The 22,240-nt window shown below is 50.6% G+C and overlaps 7 protein-coding genes across 7 annotated transcripts; 2 read left to right on the top strand and 5 right to left on the bottom strand.

Moving 5' to 3' along the window:
• Positions 1-2,268: 2,268 nt before the first annotated feature.
• A1O9_11324 (uncharacterized protein) lies at positions 2,269-5,853 on the bottom strand (the record flags this gene model as incomplete). Its single annotated transcript, XM_013399618.1, has 2 exons — positions 2,269-4,520; positions 4,590-5,853. 2 exons carry the CDS (start codon positions 5,851-5,853, stop codon positions 2,269-2,271), a joined length of 3,516 nt encoding a protein of 1,171 aa, XP_013255072.1.
• A 767-nt stretch (positions 5,854-6,620) lies between these two features.
• A1O9_11325 (bloom syndrome protein) lies at positions 6,621-11,153 on the bottom strand (the record flags this gene model as incomplete). The annotated part of the gene is made up of 1 exon (XM_013399619.1): positions 6,621-11,153. One exon carries the CDS (start codon positions 11,151-11,153, stop codon positions 6,621-6,623), a length of 4,533 nt encoding a protein of 1,510 aa, XP_013255073.1.
• A 999-nt stretch (positions 11,154-12,152) lies between these two features.
• Positions 12,153-14,189, top strand: A1O9_11326 (uncharacterized protein; the record flags this gene model as incomplete). The annotated part of the gene is made up of 1 exon (XM_013399620.1): positions 12,153-14,189. One exon carries the CDS (start codon positions 12,153-12,155, stop codon positions 14,187-14,189), a length of 2,037 nt encoding a protein of 678 aa, XP_013255074.1.
• A 207-nt stretch (positions 14,190-14,396) lies between these two features.
• On the bottom strand, positions 14,397-16,086 carry A1O9_11327 (uncharacterized protein; the record flags this gene model as incomplete). Its single annotated transcript, XM_013399621.1, has 2 exons — positions 14,397-15,476; positions 15,727-16,086. 2 exons carry the CDS (start codon positions 16,084-16,086, stop codon positions 14,397-14,399), a joined length of 1,440 nt encoding a protein of 479 aa, XP_013255075.1.
• A 624-nt stretch (positions 16,087-16,710) lies between these two features.
• A1O9_11328 (phosphatidylinositol glycan, class T) lies at positions 16,711-18,501 on the bottom strand (the record flags this gene model as incomplete). The annotated part of the gene is made up of 1 exon (XM_013399622.1): positions 16,711-18,501. The coding sequence occupies one exon, from the start codon at positions 18,499-18,501 to the stop codon at positions 16,711-16,713; it is 1,791 nt and encodes a 596-aa protein (XP_013255076.1).
• A 314-nt stretch (positions 18,502-18,815) lies between these two features.
• Positions 18,816-19,697, top strand: A1O9_11329 (uncharacterized protein; the record flags this gene model as incomplete). The annotated part of the gene is made up of 1 exon (XM_013399623.1): positions 18,816-19,697. The coding sequence occupies one exon, from the start codon at positions 18,816-18,818 to the stop codon at positions 19,695-19,697; it is 882 nt and encodes a 293-aa protein (XP_013255077.1).
• Positions 19,698-20,006: 309 nt separating this feature from the next.
• On the bottom strand, positions 20,007-21,209 carry A1O9_11330 (uncharacterized protein; the record flags this gene model as incomplete). Its single annotated transcript, XM_013399624.1, has 1 exon — positions 20,007-21,209. The coding sequence occupies one exon, from the start codon at positions 21,207-21,209 to the stop codon at positions 20,007-20,009; it is 1,203 nt and encodes a 400-aa protein (XP_013255078.1).
• Positions 21,210-22,240: the final 1,031 nt, after the last annotated feature.

The raw sequence follows: 22,240 nt of genomic DNA on the forward strand, positions 1-22,240 counted from the left end.
GAGTACTGTGCACAAGTACTGTTTTACATTGTACGAATGTGAGATTAGAGATCACCAACTATTAGATAATGTCGAAAGTCATTCCCACTGAGATGATACGAGTCCTCTTTTCTCAGAGCGAAGGACTGATTGGAATGGATGGACCTCAGGCATGGCATGCCGTAGGTATCATGTGAGAGAGTGTGCTTGCTTTCTGGCATGAGTCAACTACTTGGGACGCCTTAATGGGCCTCATCCAGGTTCCAACCCGTTTTAAAGTGATTAGGAACCACAAATCTACCAATGAAATCAAGACGGCCGAAGGTTTCACAGCTAATCTTGGAGAAATATTGATGTATACCAACTACTTAGATCATGGAGTAGGGGGTTGCTGCCTTGTACGTCTTGGCTGTCGATGATCGTTGCCCCATCTTAGCACGTACCCGTAGATCGGTCGCGACGCGCCTATTTGAATATCAATACTCCGTACCCTGCACCCTTAATTCCTTTTTCCTCCTTGTGTCCCCCAACTTGCTGGTCACTGCGAAGAGGTGACGAACCTGCCTGCTTACTTCCATCCCATTTTATCTTCCTAAGCTATCCTTCCGCACCCTTCTTCTTCTACCGTTCTTCGAATCTCCATGGCCCCTCCTCCCACGAAAGAGAACTTTCTTGTCGCGTGACCATGCAAAATAACTCGTGGAGGGAGTGTTAATTTGTAGCTTGTCGAGGCGCCATGCTGATGCAACAAAGATACCATAAAACAGGCTCCCATCCATCCGAGACCTCGCCGGAGATCACTTCAGCTAACTTAAGTGACATCAACATACCAGAAGAGGAGACGGATGGACTGAGGACGTCCTTTCAAAGATACACATGAAACCCAAGAAACCGAGAAAGCCAAAGCTCAAGACACATTGGAGAGGGTGCCTTTTAACTCAGGCTCTTGCAGGTGCCCAGGCAAGGGGCGTGGCACTTTGGCAGTGGGATTGCAGTCTCTGACTCGCATCTTCATGAAGGATCGTCTGTGACTATCACGGCGTCTGCCTCCAACTGTGGAGCCGGTTTGCTTTCTCAGAAGCAACCAATAATATCGCAGTTTTCACCGCGAAACATTTGACGGACGGGGTCATGCTATACCTTTGCCTTTTCGGGTTGTGGGTATAGGAGCTCTGTATATGCGGACTCCCCAAAAGTCCGCATATAGGGTTAGGCAATGGTAAGCACAGGCCTCCTGGACGTGACAAGTCCCCCTCTCTTGTGGGCAAGAGTCATGGCCTGTCCAAGAACATCGCGAGCAAAACTTGCCCAATCGTGTTCAATTGTTGCGACGGACAGCTTGCACTTTATCAATCATGAACACTCTGCGAAAGAATTTGTGACTAGCTGGAAGGAAAGCCAAACAACCTGCAAAACTATGCAGAAGACGGAAGCCTGTCTCGGCACCGAGAAGGTGATGATGACTCCTGTGTGTTTGCCAACCCAAACCCAAGCCCGAAGCCAATACTTTCCGAATCGATATCATAAATCTCAATGGAGACAATCTGTCACTGGAATACCGAGAGACAGTTTGTCGAGGTTGCCGATTCTCGGCATAACCCTAACCCTCCGATACAGGCACGTTACATTGCTCTCCTCCCCGTTCTGAAATCTATCTCAATACTGAGGGAATTGCTTGAGCCAAGGCTAGTCGTGGACTGGACGAGGTGCATTATGGTTAGTGAGTTACGATGACTCTTGTACATTGACTCTCGACACGGTGGACGTATAAAGACCGGTGGCTAGATTGGTTGGTCCTCTGGATTCGTCATGTCTTGACCGCATCCGTGTCCGCTGACGAAGTTGAGTCAAGCAGATGGACTATGTTTCAATAGTGCTATCAGGTTCAAGCGCTGCTATGTGCTATTCTCGTGGCCTTCGCTACAACTTTTTTTCATCACCGTCTTCTCAGAGTGGGTTCTCTCCACGATAGGGGCTTTGGAGAAGAAAAGTCTCCTTGAGACCTTCTGATTGTATACGAGCTGTTTACAGAGCATAATACAAGCGAAATCTCTGACTCTGTCCAGACTTGAATGCTGTTGCACAACTACACTTTGGCTTTTGCTTATCTGATTGCAATATTTGCAGTCTACCAAGCTGCCATAATATCTCCTGCACGATCGAACAAGTTCCGTACTGGCTAAAAGATGTGTATCACACAATGATATGTCTACTGCTGCCCCCCGGCCTTTTCTTGATGTGTCAGCATAGCGGTAAGACCAGTGTTCTAGCTATTAACATGCAGACCGTTCACATATAATTACCAGGGCGATTAATTTTCCCATGCTTTTTCTTCACAAGAGCAAGCGTTCTCTGCATACACTGCCGCTTCCACCAGTCCTTCAATCTCTCAAGCATCTTCCTTTTCCTATATTGAAAGTCGGACATTGCAATGGTATCTCCACCCGAGGATTGTGGGTACTCAAATGATTTCTGACCTTTCATTTGCCATGAACGACTAGGTCTCAGGCCTTCTCCATGCTGACGTAGCTGTTGCTGGTGACGGAGGCCTAACATACCCGATGATCTGGTGACACCACTCCGAAGACTATGAACATCAAATCGTTTCTTGACCGCACTTCTTTGCTGATGGGCAGAGCTATCATCAGAGAAGAAACTTTGTGCCTCGCGTAAAGGTGGGCGATTTGGAGCAAGAGTCCGAGGAAACCGTAGAGAAAGGTTGAGATCTGAAGATGTCAGAGGAGGTCCAAACTCAGGGGGTGCCAACTGAGGCACCGATCCTAGATGAGGCAACAAGGAGCCCTGTCGAGTACTGTTAATGGGCTCAATGATACTGGTATTGCTTCTATGCGAGCGGACAGTCCGAGCTGAAGCTTTCCGAACCAGGTTGATACCTTTCTTGACGGGTTCTGGCATAGCAGCAATTACGCTGGCCCAACTTTTTGGTGCGGATCTTGATAGCAGTACACTGGGCAGTGTTTTGTCTGTCGTAAGTGGTGTAGTGATCAAATCGGCACTCAGTTCGACATATCCGAGGACAGGAGAGGTGATGTATGCTTCACCATGCGAATCCTCCGTTGTCCAGCTCTCGTCTAAACCAGCTTCATCAGGAATAACTTCTGATACCTGTGGCGTTTCCCCGGTGGGTGAGGGTTGATTGGTGATCGCCAGTTTCCGTTGAGATTTCAGCAATATCCGCATACGTCTTCTCTGATGGGAAGCTTGCCTAGCGAGTATATCACTCTTGGATCTTCGGTGAGAGGCATCTTTGTATCCAGGCTCAGAGTCAATCTCTGGAACCCTAGAAAGTTCACTAGGCAAAGACGGGCTGATGATTAATTCGGATCGTTGTTTGACTTTGAACGTTTTGGCTGATAGGTTTGAATCAACATCACCTAGGTCTCCAGAGGTCAATGAAGCATTTCTAGCCACCATACCTGCAGTAGACTCAATTGTTGACTGCAGGGTCTGCCAACCGGAGGAACGTAGGTGGTGTCTGGATGTTGTCGAAGACATCTGAGACACAGAGCTCGAAAGGCTACCGATAAGAGCACCTGCTGGTAATCTTGCATCCATACTTGCAAACAGTCGTCGTGGCATCAATTTTCGTCTTTCAGAACTAGCAAGACTGGTATGCTGGTGCGAACTCGATGTTGCGGGCCGCAACCGTGCTTGAAACACGACCGGCTGTTCAACTGAACTTAATCTGATAGTGCTCTCAGCATTGGATTCGCGAGATGCCTTGTTGGAATAGCCCGATATATCGTCGAATCCAAGGTGACCGTCTCCATCATGAAGACCTAAGCACTCGATATGTCTATCGAGGAGTGATTCCACTGTTGATTTGTCATGAATAGTTATCTTGCTTGTCTCATGTGCTGCTGTTGAGAAAGACTTTGTCACAGCTTCAATTTCACATTGGCAATCTTCACCGCTTGGTCTCCGCTCGGGTGCTCGTTCAACAATGTTGTCTGCGCCCTCTCTTGCAACCGGTCCCTGATCCAATTGCTCTTCCACGACGGTTAGTCTTCTGAAAGTCTGGCCAGGGAGCGACTGGTGGGTCATCTTCGCTTCGATAGAGTTGTTATCATCATCAATATCCAGTATGCGACTAAATCGCTTTCTGCTTTGTGATGACATAGGCCTTTCTGGCATTGGGGACAGAATTTCAACTGCTTCCCCAGCAGGGACGTCACCCGAAGTCTTCGGTCGATTTTCCAGCTTCGTCTGATAGGATGACATTGAGAAGGGTCTGAAAAAAAGAGAGGGCAATGTCCATTCCGATAGTCGGTCTTCATCATTCCGCTTTTCATTCCTACCAAGATCATGGCTGTCATCATGGTCCAGGAGGCCAGAGATTGAAGCAGCATAATTTCGCTGGTCAAAGATAGGTGAATGAACTCGGGCAGCAAGGGTAGTGAGGTCACGAGGACTTCGACTAGCATTGACGAAGAACGCGCTGGAGCGGGCAGAACCACAAGTTCGGCGAGAAGCAGAAGACGTTCGAGGGCCGTCTTTATCTTCTTTTAGATATTCATTATCTAACTGCTCAGTAGCAGAATGTCTTGAACCGTGAGTACACTGTTGGCCTTTGTCAATATATACATGACAGTTGGCGTGAAGGAACGGATCAGGGATGCTAACCTTGGAAGTATTTTTCACGCTTTGTGCACGAGTTTGAGTTGCAGCTAAGCTCGAAATACGACGGGGTATCACCCCAGCGTAGCTGTGTTCACTTGCTCGGCGATTGTGTTCGGTTGGTAGCTCGGACGGTTTGAAGCTCGAGCCCGGAAGTGTGCCGAATGGTGACTGAGCTTGACGTCTTTCTGGTGGAGGTTCATCTCCTAGAAGAGCCTGGTCCATGTTAAAGGGGGCGTTTTTCTGTGATCCGTCTCCAGGAGGCGAGAAGCAGTCTTCTTCTAGGAACGATTCCGAATAGTCATAGTAGCGGGGGCCACTTGAGCCTGTAGGCGATTGAGGTAAACCTCTTAACGAGGCGGCGCTGTGGTTCCACGCTCCACGGACATTCTGCAATGGGTTGGACAAGGGCGTCATCGTTCTATTTGCAGGATAGCCATTCACACCAGCAACATTCGTCGATGAGACTGCTGGAGAAGGCAAGTGGATAAACGAAGAAATAGAATTATTGGTATCGGGACGATACCCACGTAAACCGGGCTGCCCTGGATACATCGAGGCAGGAGATGACGCCACAGTGAGAGCAGAACCAACCCTTGGATAACCATATCTCAACCCATGCCCGTAAGAGTGAGCCTCACTAAACGCCTGAGAGGTGTTCCGAGGTCCATGTCTTCTCCCATGAGCTGCATATACCATGGGTGACCCCGAGTAGAGGCTGTGGAAATCCCGATGGCTGCGGAGCGTCATAAGAGATCGATGAGAGTGCAGGTTTTGCGGACCAACGGCAGGACTAGCCAAGCCAACGAGAGCCTGAGATCTGTGACGGGGCCCCGGACGCCTTGATCGAACAGCTGTATGGAAGGAAGCAGGGTTAGAACGAATGGTTTCACGGCCTGAAAAGCCAGAGAGAGAAACGGTTGACCGTGGGCCATGATGGCGATGGAGACGTCTCGAGCATGGAGATCTTTGGTGGCGAAGTTGGGATGCAAATGAAGCGTCAAAAGAGCCTGAACGTTGCCTGGTGGACTGAAGACGAGAGCCTGAGCGAGGGATTCGAGACGGGCGAACAGCAAAGGGTCCAGTATCACCAAGTTCTGTGGTGTTCCTAAGCATACTCTGTACAGCACTCGAGCCTAAAGACGTGGTGGAGGTGGCTCCCGGCATATTCCCATGTTTTGAGTCTCCATACCTGCTGCCTTCTCGCTTGTTGGGAGATAAGTCTTCCAGTGGCATGGTTGGATGAGGACGACTCTCCCCCGCAGAAGGAATTCAGGCAAAGAGCGAGATGGATGAGAGATTTGTCCAGAAGGACAAGACAACAAGCCGAGTACTTCTGCATTGAAGTGAAGTTGGAGAGAACGAGAGAATTGCATGTCGCTACCGCTCAGGTAGAGAGCAATTCGAAACGGGACGCAGTTGAAATTCGAGGTGAAAATGCATCCGGGAAGGAGCCAACCAGTGTCAGGAGGAAGGAACGCCTTGGACTCACGACTGCAGAAAGAAGGCGCAGACGCCGGCCAATTGTCAGGAATAACCCTCAATATGCTGTTATTCGGACTATCCCTTTGGCAAGGATATACTCACAGTAATTCCAGCTTCCAACAGCCGGTCCTTTTCTCCATTGATACTATGCATTCTAAACAGCAAATAGTGGTACACTTCCGCCATCATGTTGGCATCATGTTGGCATCATGTTAATCCTTCCACCCCCACGACTTCCGCTGAAAGGCCTCCTGGTTTCGGATCCGCCCGTGCCAGTGCTACTTCGATTACTGGATGATCCTTTTTTTCGCTTCGCTACACCCGCCGGACCTTTCGACTTTGATCTAGAGCTGTAGCCCTTCGAGCCTCCACGTTTGTAACCCCGAGAACCACGATAACTCCCGGACTTGCCTCTCGACTGCGAGTTGGAATCCCTGCGTGAAGAGTTCTTTCCCTTGGTCGCAAATGTATCAAGGTGAGACACTAAAGACTGTCAGCAAATATAAGAGAGCCGGTATCTAGAACTTACTCTTGTTGTTGAACTGATTGACGTCGTCGGGTACGCTAAAGTAGTGACTGCTCTCAGTTTCGTCAAGATCGTTATCACTTGGTGAAAAATCGCGATTGTCTTCGTCATCATCACTGATCTCAACCACTATGTTGTGGTTTGGGTCCAGATCTCGTTCTCTATACTCATCCTCGCTTGCTTCCTGATTGGGGTCTAGATCATCTCCTTGAGCTGCCATGATGGCTTCGTAATTTTCGCGGGCGCTTTGGACAAGACGCAGTAGTGTCGGACCGAAGAGCTTGTATGTTTCCGCATTCAATTTAGTGATACGGATGAGTTCCTCCTCAGTCATAGGGAACTGTATCCCAATTTCTCTCAACAGCGAATTAGTCACCTGTCGTTGCTGAAGGCTGTTACGGTTCATGATGGCTTGTACCGCGTTGCGAGCTTCCTCCATGAAAATTCCTAGTACATGCTTATGAGCATCGTCCAATTTGGCTAATATCCGATCCTTGGTGATGGGAGGTCCCATTCTGGATTTCTTCTGGATGCTCGGAACCCCGTACTCCTTGACAGGCGCGAATCCATCGCTTTCCTGATCCTCTTCATCGTCGTCGGACGATTCAAGGAACTGAGCCGGGCGAACGGCTTTCCGCTTCGATCGAGCCTGTATTGGGGATGACACATTTGTGGATGCAGGATATTCATCCAACGTTGCTTTGACGCCAGTAGCACCGGCCTTCTTGCGAGCTTTTCGGGGAGCAGCCTTGGGTTTTACTTTCACAGCAGGAGACACAAGGACCTCCATATCAAGAGGCCGGGACGCCAACTCAAAGTCACGAGCTTTCGGCCCTAGGATGAGGTATTGGGTTGGAAAGTTTCCGTGGTGTACTTTGTTGAACTGGTCAAACGCGTCCTCAGCGATGAGCCGGTAGAACAGGCGTTCCACGTCTCCCCTTCCCAGATTTTGCCCTAAACCATATTGGCCAAGATGGTCATGCTTCATGTCGCTAATTTTCTTGTTTTTCGCACCACGGTAAACGTCGACGCAGTGAAGTAATGTCACCTCTTGACGCGCCACTTGTCGCACAAGCTGTATGGCATTTCTAGCATGCTCTGAGAAATCGTGTGTCTCAAATCTGCTGGAAGACCTGCAATTGTCGCATTCATCCTGGCAGTCTTCTCGGTTGAAATGTTCATTGAAATAGGCTAGAACCTGAACTCTGCGGCAATCACTGCGGTTCTCGCAGAATTGAATGACATTCCGCAGCAATTGCTTCTGGCGCTCCTTCTGTTCCCAGTCACCGTCACCGTCATTAATCATGCGCTTGAGTGTTGTGGCATCGCGGTACCCGTAGAACAAGATACACTCTGATCTTTTACCATCTCGACCAGCTCGTCCTGTCTCTTGATAGTAACCTTCTAAGCTTTTGGGGATTGAGTGATGGATGACGAATCGAACATCAGGCTTGTCAATGCCCATCCCAAAGGCAATTGTGGCGACAATGATCTTGACCTCCCCCGCTTGCCAGGACTTCTGGACCTCTACTCTTTCACTGGGAGTCATGGCAGCATGGTAATGTTCGGCGTCGATCTGATATTTATCCCTCAATGCTTCGGCCACAGTTTCACAGGTTTTTCTTGCCAGACAGTAAATGATTCCAGCCTGTCCATGGAAGGATGACCTGATGATCTGTGCGATATTTTCGAGCACTTCCTGATTAGTGCCTTTGGCTCTCACTTCGTAGCTCAAATTTGGTCGATTGAAGCTTTGATCAAATACTTTCGAGTTGTCCATTCCAAGATTGTGCATTACATCAAATTTGACGTTTTCAGTAGCTGTAGCTGTCAGTGCCATGACTGGAACGTTCTTGAATTGCTTGCGAATTTCTCCAAGCGCTTTGTAGTCTGGACGGAAATCGTGACCCCACTGACTGACACAATGGGCTTCATCGATGACAATCCTGGCTAGGAGCCCACGATTGTAGAGATTTTCAAAGGCCTTTATCATGATTGTGCTTTTATTGAGCATTTCCGGAGTGACATAGAGCAGTTTGATAAATTTCTGGGGTTCAGAGTCCTTCAATGCTTGAAGCACGAACTTTCGGTGCTCCGGCGTTGTCTCGCCGTTCACTAAAAAAGCTTGGATGTGCAATTTCTGCAGATGGTCAACCTGGTCCTGCATAAGACTAAGCAATGGGGAAACAACGATTGTCACCCCTCGAGTTCGACCACTTTGCACAACCGAGGGAAGCTGGTAGCACAAAGATTTGCCTCCTCCCGTAGGCATCAGAACAAAAGCGTCTTCACCGCTAAGGGTTGCATTGATCGCTTCTAATTGGTTCATACGAAAGCCTTGAAGATGGAATTTCTTCTTCAACGTCGAGGAAACATCCTTTGACCATGGATATTGCATCAAAGCCGACAATGATGTCGTTTGAGTGGAGCTCCGCTTCTTCGGAGAAACTCGCTGGAGATTATCGTTAATTACGCTCAACGGTGGTCGCTCTGTTGGGGCTCTGGAATTCCTAACACCATGTTGTCCTTTTTCGAGGGCTTCAGTTACTTTCAACAATTCCTCGTCATCTTCATCGTATTCGAATTCGTCGTTATCAAAAACGAAGTCTCGGATCGGAGAGCCCATCGAGCGTGAATAATTTCGAGAAGCAGCAGTATGGAAGTTGCGACTGAGGTCCCTGCTTGGCGACTCTTCCACTCTTGAAGTAGATGCTAGTATTTGGTTGGTTTGTCGAGGCATCCTGGTGGCGGGTGACAGCTCCAGTGCATGCCGTTTAATTGATAGCCCAGAACGAATCCCCGGATTTCTGCTGTTCAGCGAACCGAGGCCATTCGCGAGAGGCGTTTGAACAGCTGATTGCGTGCTCAAATTACCGTACTCGTCCTCAGGTTGATGCTCATCCAGCCTTTCATCATACATCAACATTCTTTGCGTTGATGCAACCAAAATTTGCCTCTCGTTATGACCTTCAGTCAGACTGCTATTGGTTGAAACGCCAGCCTGTTGAAGCAGATTGAATACTGCCGCTTCTCGAGCATCGATATCAAGTTTCGCTCGTCGGATATTTGAGCAGATTGCCATAATTTTGTTATCCGGGTCTGTTGGGTCAATCTCATGCCCGGCGGCTTCAAGATCTCTACGCTCCTGAAGCATTCGTGCACGTTTGTTGCAGGCAGCGGACAGAGAAGCGTGCTCCTCGATCAATTGCTTGACCGTTACAATTTTTGTCTCAGTAGACTTCAGATTTTCAGTCAACTGATATGGAACCACGTCGGTTTCACACATTGTATCAGCGATCCTAGTGTTAGTAGTCTTCTTTGATTTTTCGAGCCTTTGGAGCAGCCCTTGACATTGAGCTAAACCATCTTCAACAAATCGGCGAACAATATGCTTTTGCTCCTCTGTAAGTGCGCAGTGTGGCCCATTGCTCGAAGCACTGCTCTGAGGTGGCTGTAGGTGGGACTGGTGCGAGTCATTTTTCAAAGTCTGCGAAGCTTTCAAAGGAGATTCAGCTCTGTGTCTTGGATCTGGCTTCGGCGGTGTCTGGGACATCTTGCCACTTAGACGAGGTTGTAAGGGCGAATGTGCAACATCCCGCCAATGTTTTCCTTGGGGTTCCATGGCAACTGCGCGGAGAACACGCTTCGAAGGAAGGTCGATGTCATCCTCATCATCAGAATCCGGGACGGTTTTCCGCGGGCTGCGTGTCCGATTTGGTCCAGCAATAACGGGGGAAGGGGACGGCTTAAACCTATGCTTGGTAGGCATAGGTAATTGCTCGGCATCGTGGAACGCCCCGAGATCGGATCCGAGCAACTCCTCTTTCTCAAAGACGGGAGCGATATCCTGTCTACGAGGATTCTTCGAACTGGACTCTCCCCGTCGAGCCTGGCTGCCACGAAACGAGTTGGTCTCAGCTTGAATGTGTTTGTTTTTGCGCGGAGTCTTGCAGCGGACCGAGCGAGGCGAACGCAGATCAGCCTCGTATTCCTCGCTCTTCCGCTTTTTCCCTTTCTTCTTCGGCAGCGGCTCTGGACGTGTGGCAGAGTCTTCCCTCCATAACTTTGTTGGAGTGCCGAATTCACCGAAGGAGGAGGTGGTCAAGTCGCCTCCAGCAGTAAGGTCGATCTCATCGATATCGAAAATGTCAGTACCGTCGTCAAACTCGATGTCATCAAAAGTGGTTGTTGGAGTTCGTGCGGGAGGAGGTCGATGTGACGCCGAGGGCGTGTCTGCCTTTCGTGGCCGTGACGAGGAGGGTGTCAACTTGTAGTCGCTTGAAGTTCGTGTTGGATTAGGTGTTGGCAATTCCTTCGTCTCGTATGCTTGCCCTAGTAACCTTGATCTCGATTTTGTTTGGGGCGCCAATTGGAGTCTTGCCATCTCATTATGGGAAGTCTCAGGCTCATCGTATGCTTCAGTCCCGGCATCAACAACAACTGTAGAAATATGTGCATGGGAACCAAAAGAGTGCGGATTCTGGAGCAGCCAGGACAGACAGTTGCTAAGGTTATTTTTGGTCATAGGGTCGTCGCATGGTGGAAATCTGCAGATGCTTCAATTCAGAGCAGTTCGACCACAGACAAAGATCACTTGGGGACGGCAATACTAAGGGCAATGTTATTTGGTGATGTTGAGAGTCACTTAGGGTTGTCGGTGTATCTTCGGATGCAGCAGGCGGGCACGCGTTGCTACGCGTCAGAGGCAAACTCGACGGGATGGTCAATTTTGGGACGTCGGCCTGCCGCTATAACGGCCAAATCGTATTCAGCTTAAAATTGCAAACGAGGACCCCTTCTTCCAGCCTAGCGTGATGCCGCTCTATGCCCAACGCCAGCTCCCACCCGTAGCGAACAGTTAATGAACACCAACCTCAGGGGTGCTAGATGACAGAGACGACATAGTAGACGAACAAGGAATTAATCAACTACATGTAAGCGGTGAGTAGGCGAACATATCATGGCTCGGAAATGGAAGCCTCGAAAAAATGAATGGATGGGTTTTAGAAAGGAATCCACGCTCGTAAGCTTCCTGGCAAAGCAGGCCTCAACGGCTTCCAGAATTCACAATATCTTCATTAGCATGTGCCTCATATCCCTCTAGCATGTATGCGCTGATCTGTTTGTCACCCTTACTACAACGCGTAGAATGGGAGGGGCGAGGAAAGAAGCGGACGTCGAATCCATTATCGTATCTTGGGCGTGCCAAGATCAATCCGCCAAAGTACATAACCCACCTGCGGGGCCAGTTTTTGCTGTGTTAGTATTATTCCCTACACACCCTCAGAACTTAGACTCAAGCCACTGTAGTACGGCCATTCAAGTCAGACCCTCGAATAGACCGGAGAGTGTCATGCTTTCTTGGAGCAAGTAACCTAACTTAATGCCCTGCCTATGGTTTCTGGAAACTTAATACCAAGATTCATGGGCCAGGCTGAAAGATACTGCGAAATCTGAAAAGTGTGAGGTTTGGAGACCAGTTCGTTTCTGATTGGCACATCGTTTTGCCTTGGATTGATCTACCATGGCTCCCAAAAAGAAAGCCAAGTCGGCAGAGCAGAAGGCACAGAAAGCTGCCAAACAGTCGAAGAAGGCAGCAAAAGGCGACAAGAAGAGCAAGGCTAAAGAAGCGGCGGCATTTGAAGACGATTCCGACGCTGATGATGTCGACCTAGATGCTGTCCTGGCCGCCTACGCAGAAGAGCAGGCCAAGTTCCTCAAAATCACCGAGCAGCCTTGTGGTCCTCCTTCACCTCGATCATCCAGTACCCTCGTGGCTTCGCCTTCCAATCGCAATGAATTGTTCGTATTTGGTGGCGAGTATCATGACGGCAGTACTGCGGCGTTCTACAATGATCTCTTTGTCTACCAGATCGACAAAGGTGAGTGGCGTCAAGTCTCATCAGGGAACAGCCCTCTCCCTCGGAGTGGGCATGCAAGCTGTAGAGGCGGCAACACTGGCGGCATTTATGTGTCTGGAGGAGAATTCTCTTCGCCCAAGCAGAATCAATTCTACCACTACCATGACTTTTGGCACTTGAACACGGAGACCCGTGAGTGGTCGAAGCTTGAGCCCAAGGGCAAAGGAAGGAGCCCTCCCGCTCGCAGTGGCCATCGGATGACCTACTTCAAGAACTTTATCGTCCTCTTCGGCGGATTCCAAGATACATCGCAGCAGACGAAATATCTCAATGATACTTGGATCTACGACTGCAAGGAGAATCTATGGCATGAGGTGAAATTACCGCCGGCTTCTCAAAAGCCCGACCCCAGATCTTCGTTCAGTTTTCTTCCCAATGAATCTGGTGCTGTCCTGTACGGTGGCTACTCACGCGTAAAAGCCGTGAGCACAAGCGCAAAGCAAGCAAAGGCTGGCTCAGCTTTGGTTCGAAACTTCCTCAAGCCAGTTGTCCATCAAGACACCTGGTTCCTCCGCATCACGTCACCCCTGCCCGAAGCTCCAAGCGGCACACCACCGTCTATACGCTGGGAACGACGAAAGCGACCTGCCAATGCACCTAATCCAGTACGAGCCGGATCCACCATGGCCTTCCATAAAGGCCGCGGTGTCGCGTTTGGGGGCGTACACGATGTTGAAGAGAGCGAAGAAGGTATCGAGAGCGAATTTTTCAACGAACTCTTCATCTGGAACATCGACCGTAATCGATTCTTTCCGCTCACTCTGCGAAGACCAAAATCAGGGGGACCAAAAAAGCAAGCACAAGTGGCCAGAGGCCGGGATCGAGGCAAAGCAGATGAAGAAGAACTCCTCCGAAACCTAGCAGCACTCCAAACAAAAGGGAGTATTTCAGCAGCGGACGAAATCGAACTTGATCGTAGTCCCCGTGACACGGAACCTGAACCAGTCACCAAAAAGGAAGTTCCGGTGCGCTTTGAGATGCCACATGTACGATTCAACGCACAGCTAACTGTACAAGACGACGCCTTATACATATTCGGCGGAACTTTTGAGAAGAAGGACATTGAAATCACCTTCTCAGATATGTACAGCATTGACCTCGGCAGATTGGACGGTGTGAGAGAACTCTACTACGTCGAGCCTGTCAACTGGAGTGTGACTGCTGCACCAGAAAGCGACGAGGAAATGGACGATGACGACGACGGTGATGACGACTCCGAGTTGGACGAGAACGATGGTAATGATGATACCATGTCCATTGACACCCCGCCAGCAGAAGTTTCAGCACCACCGTCAATCGAAGCAGACACGTTGACAGAAACCGAACCCGAGACAAGCGCACAGCAGGATTCACGACCGTTTCCAAGGCCCTTTGAGAGTCTGCGAGATTTCTACGCGAGAACTTCCGGGGAGTGGCAGAAGCTTGTCTTGGAGTCAAAAGGCGCTGGTACCTCCGCCTCTTCGGACCAATCAGTCAAGGAAATCAGGAAGAGAGCGTTCGAACAGTCTGAGGAGAGATGGTGGGATTGCAGAGAGGAGATCCGTGACCTTGAGGACGAGCAGGAGGCCGCTGGGATCGGTGAGGTTATTAGTATTGCAGATAGGGGCGCAGAGGCTGTTGGCGCGGGGAGACGGCGCTAAACATAAAACGTCATGAAATGTTAATTGATCATCTGTTCTCAAGATAGAGGTCGGGGGTTAATGAAATTCACCGAGGTTCTATGTTCGTGACCCTTTGATATGCGACTTGATGCATCATCTTTAGCAGCAATCACCCTCGACACTTAGCACAGAAACGTTCTCAAATGGCAGCTCTCTCAAGGCCATCCCAGCACCCACACCAAGCAATCAGTCTATCGAGTCGTCTCTCAAGTCAAAGAGCCCCTTCATCACCTCCGCCGCCCTGGCCCTTACGGCGTTATGGTACAGCACATTCGTGACGAAGGTCTTGCAACCATTGATGATCCTGGCGGTCTCGGAAGAGAACCCGTAATCGACGTACATGTCCTCGACGTAGATGGCCGCATAGATGGGCACCTCGTTCTTCCGCAGCTGCTCGGGATCGTACAGCGGCGGCCAGTCGGTCTTCTGCTCGAGCAGCTCTGCCACTTCTTTGATACCTTGTAACTCGTGGTTCTCGTCAAAGGCGGCCTTGAACACCATCTCACCTGTGAAGTACTGCTTCCCTTTGTCTTCAGTCGAGGTCTTGTGTGCGAAGGCGCCGAACTCTTTGAACACGCGGTCGAAGACCCAGTTCGACTTGTCTCCATTGACATAGAGAGGGCCGTGCATCAAGGCATACAGGACGTGGTTGTCAAAGTCGGGGAATCCTTCGCAGGCACTCAGCGTCGGGCGGGTCAGGAACCCAAACATTTCGAGGTCGTTGTTCGCACGCAACACTACATCGTGCACGATATCGAACCCTCCGTGGAACCCAAACATGATGCCCATCTGTAGGAAGCGACCCACCGTCAACGCCACGCCAGACAACAAGACAGGCTTCTTCTTCTCAATGAACTGGACCAGTGTCCTCACGCGGTCCACATCCTCAGGGAACTTGCCGTAGTACTCCTCGTTCCGGTGAGCAACTCTCTTAAAACACCTGCGAATCGGCTCGTCGCCTGTGGTCAGTGTGACCGGCGGGAGGCCGCCGAGGGTGAAGACCTCCCTCAGCCCTTCCGGATAGGAGCTCAGGTACGTGGTGCTCACATAGCCGCCGTACGATTGGCCCATGACGGACCATTTCTTCTTCTCCTCTGGATATCCTGCTGTCAAGCACAGGCGGATGGCCTCAAGGTCGCGGACGGCAGTGTCAGCGCGGAAGTGCTGCAAGTAGTTCAATTGGTCAGAAGGAGAGCCCTTGGCTTTGATGGTTTCCGCTGTCGCTGTGGTCGAGAGGCCCATGCCGCGATGGTCGAAGGTGATGAACTGTCAAATGGAAAAGCCGACAGTCAGCCATGAAAGACCCATACGGCTCGTGGGCATCCAAACCGAAGTCACCATTCATATCTAGATGATGTAGCCACGAAGGACATGCACCATCTGTTCAGAATGACACCGACCTGTCGTTGTGGGACTTCATGGTTCTTTCGCCCACCGATCCGCTGGCACATAACTCCATTCCTCCTCGTGCCTAAAAATGCAAATGTTGAAGATCAACAAAAACAGAACCACATACCTTATAGCCCCTGCTCAAGATCTCCCCAGTAATCCCAAAGTCCTGGGGCGGCGGGCACCCAAACCCTGGGCCACCCTGAACATAGACAAACAAGGGCAATTGATCCTTGTCCCCATCCCCATCATCCTCAGCCTTTCCGTCGAGTTGCTGCTTCGTCTTCGGCTTCTTACATTTCGGCGCCGCCGGCTTCTCAAACCTTTCCGCACTGCGACAGAATATTCGCAGTTTCTCGGATCCGTCGGGGTCAGCATGGTCCAGTGGCACCTCGAAGAACAGTTCTGTGACGGTCAGTTTCCCAGGGACCTGGTGGGAGGTCGAGGAGATTAATTTGGCGGGTCGAATGGGGATTTTAGTTTGCATGGCTTTGTCTACTTATGTTCAACTTCCAATTATTGGTGCAGGCCTCTGGATTTGTTCGTTGTTGATCAGTGGGTTTGGCTGTTGGCGAAAAGAAGTTGAGTTACGATACGGGGTGACCGAGGTGGGAGAAGGTCATATACTGAGCGGAATCAATACATTAATAGTCAACTTTCTTGGTCGATACCCACGGATTAATACTATGACTGCCAACTACTATCTATACGTCCGATACAACGTAATGGTCATAAATGGAACAAACATGCCACATTCTACCCTGCCACATTCTTGCATGGTCTGACTCAACTCCATTGCTTGTTCAGTTGCATATTTACAAAGGGACGTCGAGGCTGGCTCTGCTGTGGCAGGTGGACATCTCACGATAAGGGGACCCAGATATACGTGTTTGCCTGGTTTCTTGTGCTGGGAGGCCTAAACGAACAGGCCGAGTGCACGGAGTACATATAATGTGATAATAACTGATGCCCTCCAGACCCGAGGATTAGTACTGCTACAGTCTGGCCAGCATGCCGTGAGAAGCAAGACCAGTCCTCAGTATGGCAGAGACTGAACAACAGAGTCAAAAGCCCTATTGAAAAACAAGTGGTTGGGACTATCATCAAAGCATTATTCTACTTTTTCTCCCTTTCCTCGGAGTTTATCTTTTATCCTGACCACCAGCCCGGAGGCTTTATTAGACAACCGCCGAATGCGACTTTCCCCTGCCTCATCCGCTGCTACCAAGCGTCTGATCAGTAGGTTATAGATGCTTCCAAACGCGAGTGCCATAATCGTGCTCGTTAAGATAATCACATTGTAGGGCATGCTAAAATCAGGAGTTGGCAGCGGCAATAGCAGACTCGTCGTTCGGATATAAACATCCTTAGCATGCCCACCGGAGTTCTGGTCTGGAAGAATCCTTATTACTGCTGGCGCGACATTGAAGCCTCGATTCGCGTCAGGAGGATACTCCGTGTATCTCAGGATAGCTTTTTCGAAATCATATGTGAGCATCACCGTGCTAGCGGGAGGAACAGAAATCACTAGTTCCAGCTGCGTCCCTCGATGTCGATCGATGGCTGGTCGATAGTACATGTCGGTGATAATTTTCCAGCCAGAAGGGAAGTCGGTTTGCGTCAGTTGTGCTTTTAGTGTGTGAATATATGGTCGCATGAACCAAGGTAAGCTTTCGAAATAGACGAAAGTCACTGGTTTTGTGGATGAAGGATTGGTGAAGATCGTACGCATGCTCCCCTTTGCTGCGCCGTGCCCAGTAATAGTTCTTTCAGCTCTTACCAACTCATGGCCTAGATCTTGCTGAGAATTTAGCTTCTGCTGAGGAAGTTCGAGATCGAACTCCTCATGCGGCATCAGCTGATAGCATCGAGATTCTGGAAGTCCGGGTTCTGACTTGATCTCAGATCCAGTCAGGCCCATCAATACCATGCGCTCATGGGGAACATTTATACAGATAGAGCTTGCATCTGGTCCTTCTTGTTCGGAAAGTGGGCATTGCCCAGCCATTGTTCTGCCAAAAAGATCCTTCAACGACCATGGCATCTCGCCATCGAGATCTCGCGGATAACAGGTGTCATGGGAATGGTAGGGCTTGGTTTCGTCACAAACCAATTGGTCGGAAGGCCCAGGGCGGGGAATTGGATTGTCTCTCGGGCGTTTCGAACGCTCAATATCAAGGACCACGTCAATAGTTTGGGTGATCTCCATTTGGCATTGGCTTGAACTCAGGTCACATTTGGGCCTCACATCGATGGCCATACTCTGCCAAGAGGCGTCAAACACTTTATGCCCATCCAACAGACTAGAGATCCCTGCTTTGCCTTTGCAGGGAAGTAGTTTAAGAAAGGGAGTCAGGTTCTCCGTGCAGACGACTTCTCCCGGAAGGACACCATGGAGGAGATGAAGGTTCTTATCACGGCTGTCTTGGGTCGCTGAGGGTTTGAAGGTGAGGACTGGCTTGGTGGTTCTCGTCGAATCCACAAAATTCAGCGAGGCACAGAACAGGCCGGAGAGTGATTGTGTCAGAGTGGTCCATTTGGCAAATGCTTCTTGTTCCGAGGGAGCATTAACCCATGCCCATAGTTCAACTCCAGTTCCCCCCTCCTTTGTTCCATCCCATGGCCTTGCCCCCCATGTTTCTGGATCCCAGCGGCCAGTTGTAAACCTTAGATGTAGTTCTTCGGCATCTGCATGCCTCAACGCTTGGCCGAGGGACCGAGGAAAGTACCTGAAGTTTTGTGCTTCGTAGTCGTCTAGGGTCTCATTACTGCGGAAGTCGAAGGAGGCGAGGAGGGAGCCGAGGGGTAAAGGAGTGAGTGTCAGTTGTTCGAAATAGTCGGTCGCAGTGACGGTGAAGACCAAGACAGCGACAAACAAGAGAAAGAATAGAGACCGGGACATGCCGGCGTCATGTCAGAGAAGCTACCAACATGATATCCCTGAATGTTGCATGCAGGCGTTGATGTGGGTGGATGTACGATCAATCGAAGACGACACTTTGGCACAATTTAAGCGCCGGCAGACGCGCGGCAGATGAATAAGCGCATATGGCGCCCGCCTATTATTCAAGAGGATTTGCGGTATTCTATATTTCTCCAACTCACTTCCCGGAGTGCCTTTGACAACAACAATCTATCGCGCGATTGGCCTCAAGAAAATATTGAGTCCAGTCTTTTAGGGAAGTCTGATCGTCCAGTCCCAGAAGAGTCGCCACCATGGCCGCCGAACAGCGCAAGCTGCTTGAGCAGCTGATGGGCGATCAATACATGGGTGGGCCCAGCTCGAGAAATGCGAACTTGACACTGAATTCACCCACCGTGTGTCGATCCTACCTGGTCGGGACTTGTCCACACGATCTGTTCACCAATACCAAGCAAGACCTTGGCGCGTGTCCCAAAGCGCATCCAGAACTCCTCAAGATCGAGTACGAGAACCTCACACCGGCCGAGAAGGCCAAACACGGCTTCGACTACGACTACATGCGCGATCTACAGAAATACATCGACGACTGCAATCGGCGCATCGATCAGGCGCAGCGGCGGTTGGAGAAGACTCCGGATGAGATAAGACAGACGAACAATCTGCTCAAGACGATATCCGATCTGACGAAAACTGTCAATACCGGCTTGCTGGAGGTTAATTGCCTCGCAGAGACTGGGTCCGTGAGTCTTGCTTGCGCCGAGTTCTACAAAGTCCGCACGGCTAAGATGGCCAAAGAGCAGGCAGAGCGGGATCTAAAATCGTTGTCGGACACCAGTGGCCCGTCCGGTCATCAGAAACTCCAAGTTTGTGATGTCTGTGGAGCATATCTATCTAGACTCGACAATGACCGGCGCCTGGCTGACCACTTTTACGGGAAAATGCATCTGGGATATGCGCAGATGCGGAGGACTTACGAGGCACTACAAAAGGAACTAAAAGGTCGAGCCCCGCCGATGCGACAAGAGGAGAACGGCCCTGCTGGACCCAGAGGTTATGATGACGGCGGCTATGGAGATGGAGGAGGGGGTGGTTGGGGTGGCCGTGGAGGAGGGTACGGTGGGAGAGGCTATCGTGGAGGCGGAGGATATCGGGGACGAGGAAGAGGAAGATGGTGACATGAGACCAGAATCAAAAAGTGAAATGATACCCTGCATCGCGAAGGAGTTTGAGAGGGAAATCCACACTGTGTCCTATTTAGGGCCTCTTAGTATTCTTTGGCATCCGATATCCAAGACCTCGTGTACGAATAGGACGGGGTGCATGGTGGAGGGTCTAACGGCGTCTAGGCGTGATGCTTTATTTCAACCATTTTCCAAAACATGCTCAAAATGCGCAAAATGCAAAATTTCCATCACAGGCTTGGTCCCATATGTACAATTCGTTACTGTCATTGCCCGGCTTAGGCTTGGTCAGCCGTTAAGCATTCACAGCTCACTTGCCTCAACCTGTTCGGCCCAGCTACCGCCGCCGGCCCCGTTTCCTGAAGTTGCCAAGTCACCAGAAGCCCATCTCGCCGGACCTGGCCTTGCAGAAGTCGTTTCGTTTCCTGTTTGCTTCTTTTGTGTGCCTTCAGAGCCAGGAAGAGCGGGAAAATCCGCATCAGCCGACCAGGCTGGTTGCTGCTGGGAGTGCGGTGAGTTTCTGTCATCGTTTCCGAACCCGCCTCTCCCTCCGCGGCCTCTTCCTCTTCCGCCACGACCGCCTCTTCCACGAGTGCCCCGGCCCCTCCCTCTATCCTCGTTCCATTCGTACTGCTTCAAGTCATCTTCGTCCTGCGCGTAGTACTGCTGCGGCGTCAGGCCCGGCTGGTATCCTCTGCGGCCTCCTCTACCGCTGCCATTTGCTCTGAAATCCTCCTCGTTCTTGCCCGCATCCCATTCGCGTCCGCCCATGACTGCTATTTTTCTTTGTCGATTCTTCTCTCGCTCGTTGTCCATGACTTTTCTCTCTACACGATCCTTGGCACGCTTCTGCTCAGCGATTCGTTCCCGCTCTTCAAAATTCGCGGCGTCAGCCTGCGCCCTTGCATGAGCTGCCGCCCGATTTTGAGATCGCTCCTTTGCTTCTGCAAGTTTTGCCGAGAGTTCCTCCTCTGTCAATTTTGGTTTTCGGACACCACCAGTAGCTGTTCGATCGCCGCGGACGGCAGGAGGCCGTGGATTAGGGTTCACAGAACTGATTGAAGTGTTCATGGTAGGGGTTGAGTCTGCGGTAGAGTCTTCAGGCTGATGGGATGTCGCCGGTGTCTCGACGTGTGCTGGCTGTGTTTCGAGAGTGGAAGTAGATGCAGTTTCTTTCACCGAGGACTTGGGTTTACTAGAGGCCGCGGGATGTGCTGCCCATTTCGACTCTGATAAGCCGACCCTCTTGCCTGGATCAGCTCTGGAGATGGCATTAGATCCTCGTCCTCGAGGTCTCGCTCTCAAGGCCTCAGACGAGTCGTGTCGAGCGGTAGGTGCACGTGATGTAGCAGCGTCCACTTCACCAGGAGCATCCGAAGAGGAGGATTGAAGCGAGATATGTTCTAATTGTGCGGCGACCTTCTCTGGTGAAGGAGGGGTATCGAAGGGAACAATCTCATCGTCGAACAAATCGTCATCGCCTCTGGATTGAGCAAATTCGTCCATTTTGGAAGGGAAGGGGTCTTAGAGAAATACAGATACTATACCCCGTAGTGCTACAAGGCTTTCACAGCCTAAGAAAATGCATGTTGCTATTGGTATTGGGAGACACGTTCCTGTTCGTGGCACCGTCATTGCAGGTGCTGAAACAATGCGGGCAGGGTGGGCAGGGTGGGCAGGTGTCCTTGGCGGTGCAAGTAACTGCCTGCATTACGCAAGGACTTGTCCTGTTCACTGAATCGCCAGCCACCTGCTTAACAAAATTGGTCGCCAATAGGGCTGGCAATAGGAGGGGAGTTGTCCTGGTTAGGGGCTTCTTAGTGAAGGTCTAGTAAACCCACTGAGGGGCTCCAGGCTCGAGGATCTCATCCCCGCAATCAATCTTAACTGTTAGGAGTGCCCACCCCGTGCCCAGGTTCAACCATGGATGACTTAACCAGTACTCGTAGGGCAAGCTGGCAACCACCGAGGCCACTTACACGCTAGTTGAAATGCTGTCATGATCTAGATGCCTCTTTACCTGCAATAACTACGTAGCAGCTGCAGTCATCAGAACGCATTAAGAGCCTCCTAGTCTCCAACCTGCGACGTCGATATGTCAATTTGTTTTAGTGTCGCGAGAGTCTCCCCGAGTCATGAAACTCCAGCTCGGGGCTACCCGATTTATACATCAGAAGAAGTCCTTTCTGTTTGCTAGTCTGGCGAGACTGCCCCGTACGCCTTCATTGGGTACACAGTGTGAGCCCGATCCTCTTCAATAGCCAAATGTGTTCGCCCAGTGAGGCTGAACGAAGGCGCAGGCCTGCGAGGTGGTGCATAACGTACGGGTATGACCTGGCGAACTAACCAGAGCCTTCAATGTTGAGCCCTTATTAGTCTCGCTAATAATTTGGGCGTCGACTGGAGGCAGGGCAGACGCCCAGGCGTTCTTTTACTTCGGCGGGCAGAAGAGACGGGATTTTCCTCTTGCAATGCTCTAACTTAGTTCCAGTCTTGGTTCCATCCGATGTTAACACAATTCTAGCGGTAGAACTTCC

Source organism: Exophiala aquamarina (assembly GCF_000709125.1).
Source record: "Exophiala aquamarina CBS 119918 chromosome Unknown aczIA-supercont1.17, whole genome shotgun sequence".
NCBI classification, from domain to species: domain Eukaryota; kingdom Fungi; phylum Ascomycota; class Eurotiomycetes; order Chaetothyriales; family Herpotrichiellaceae; genus Exophiala; species Exophiala aquamarina.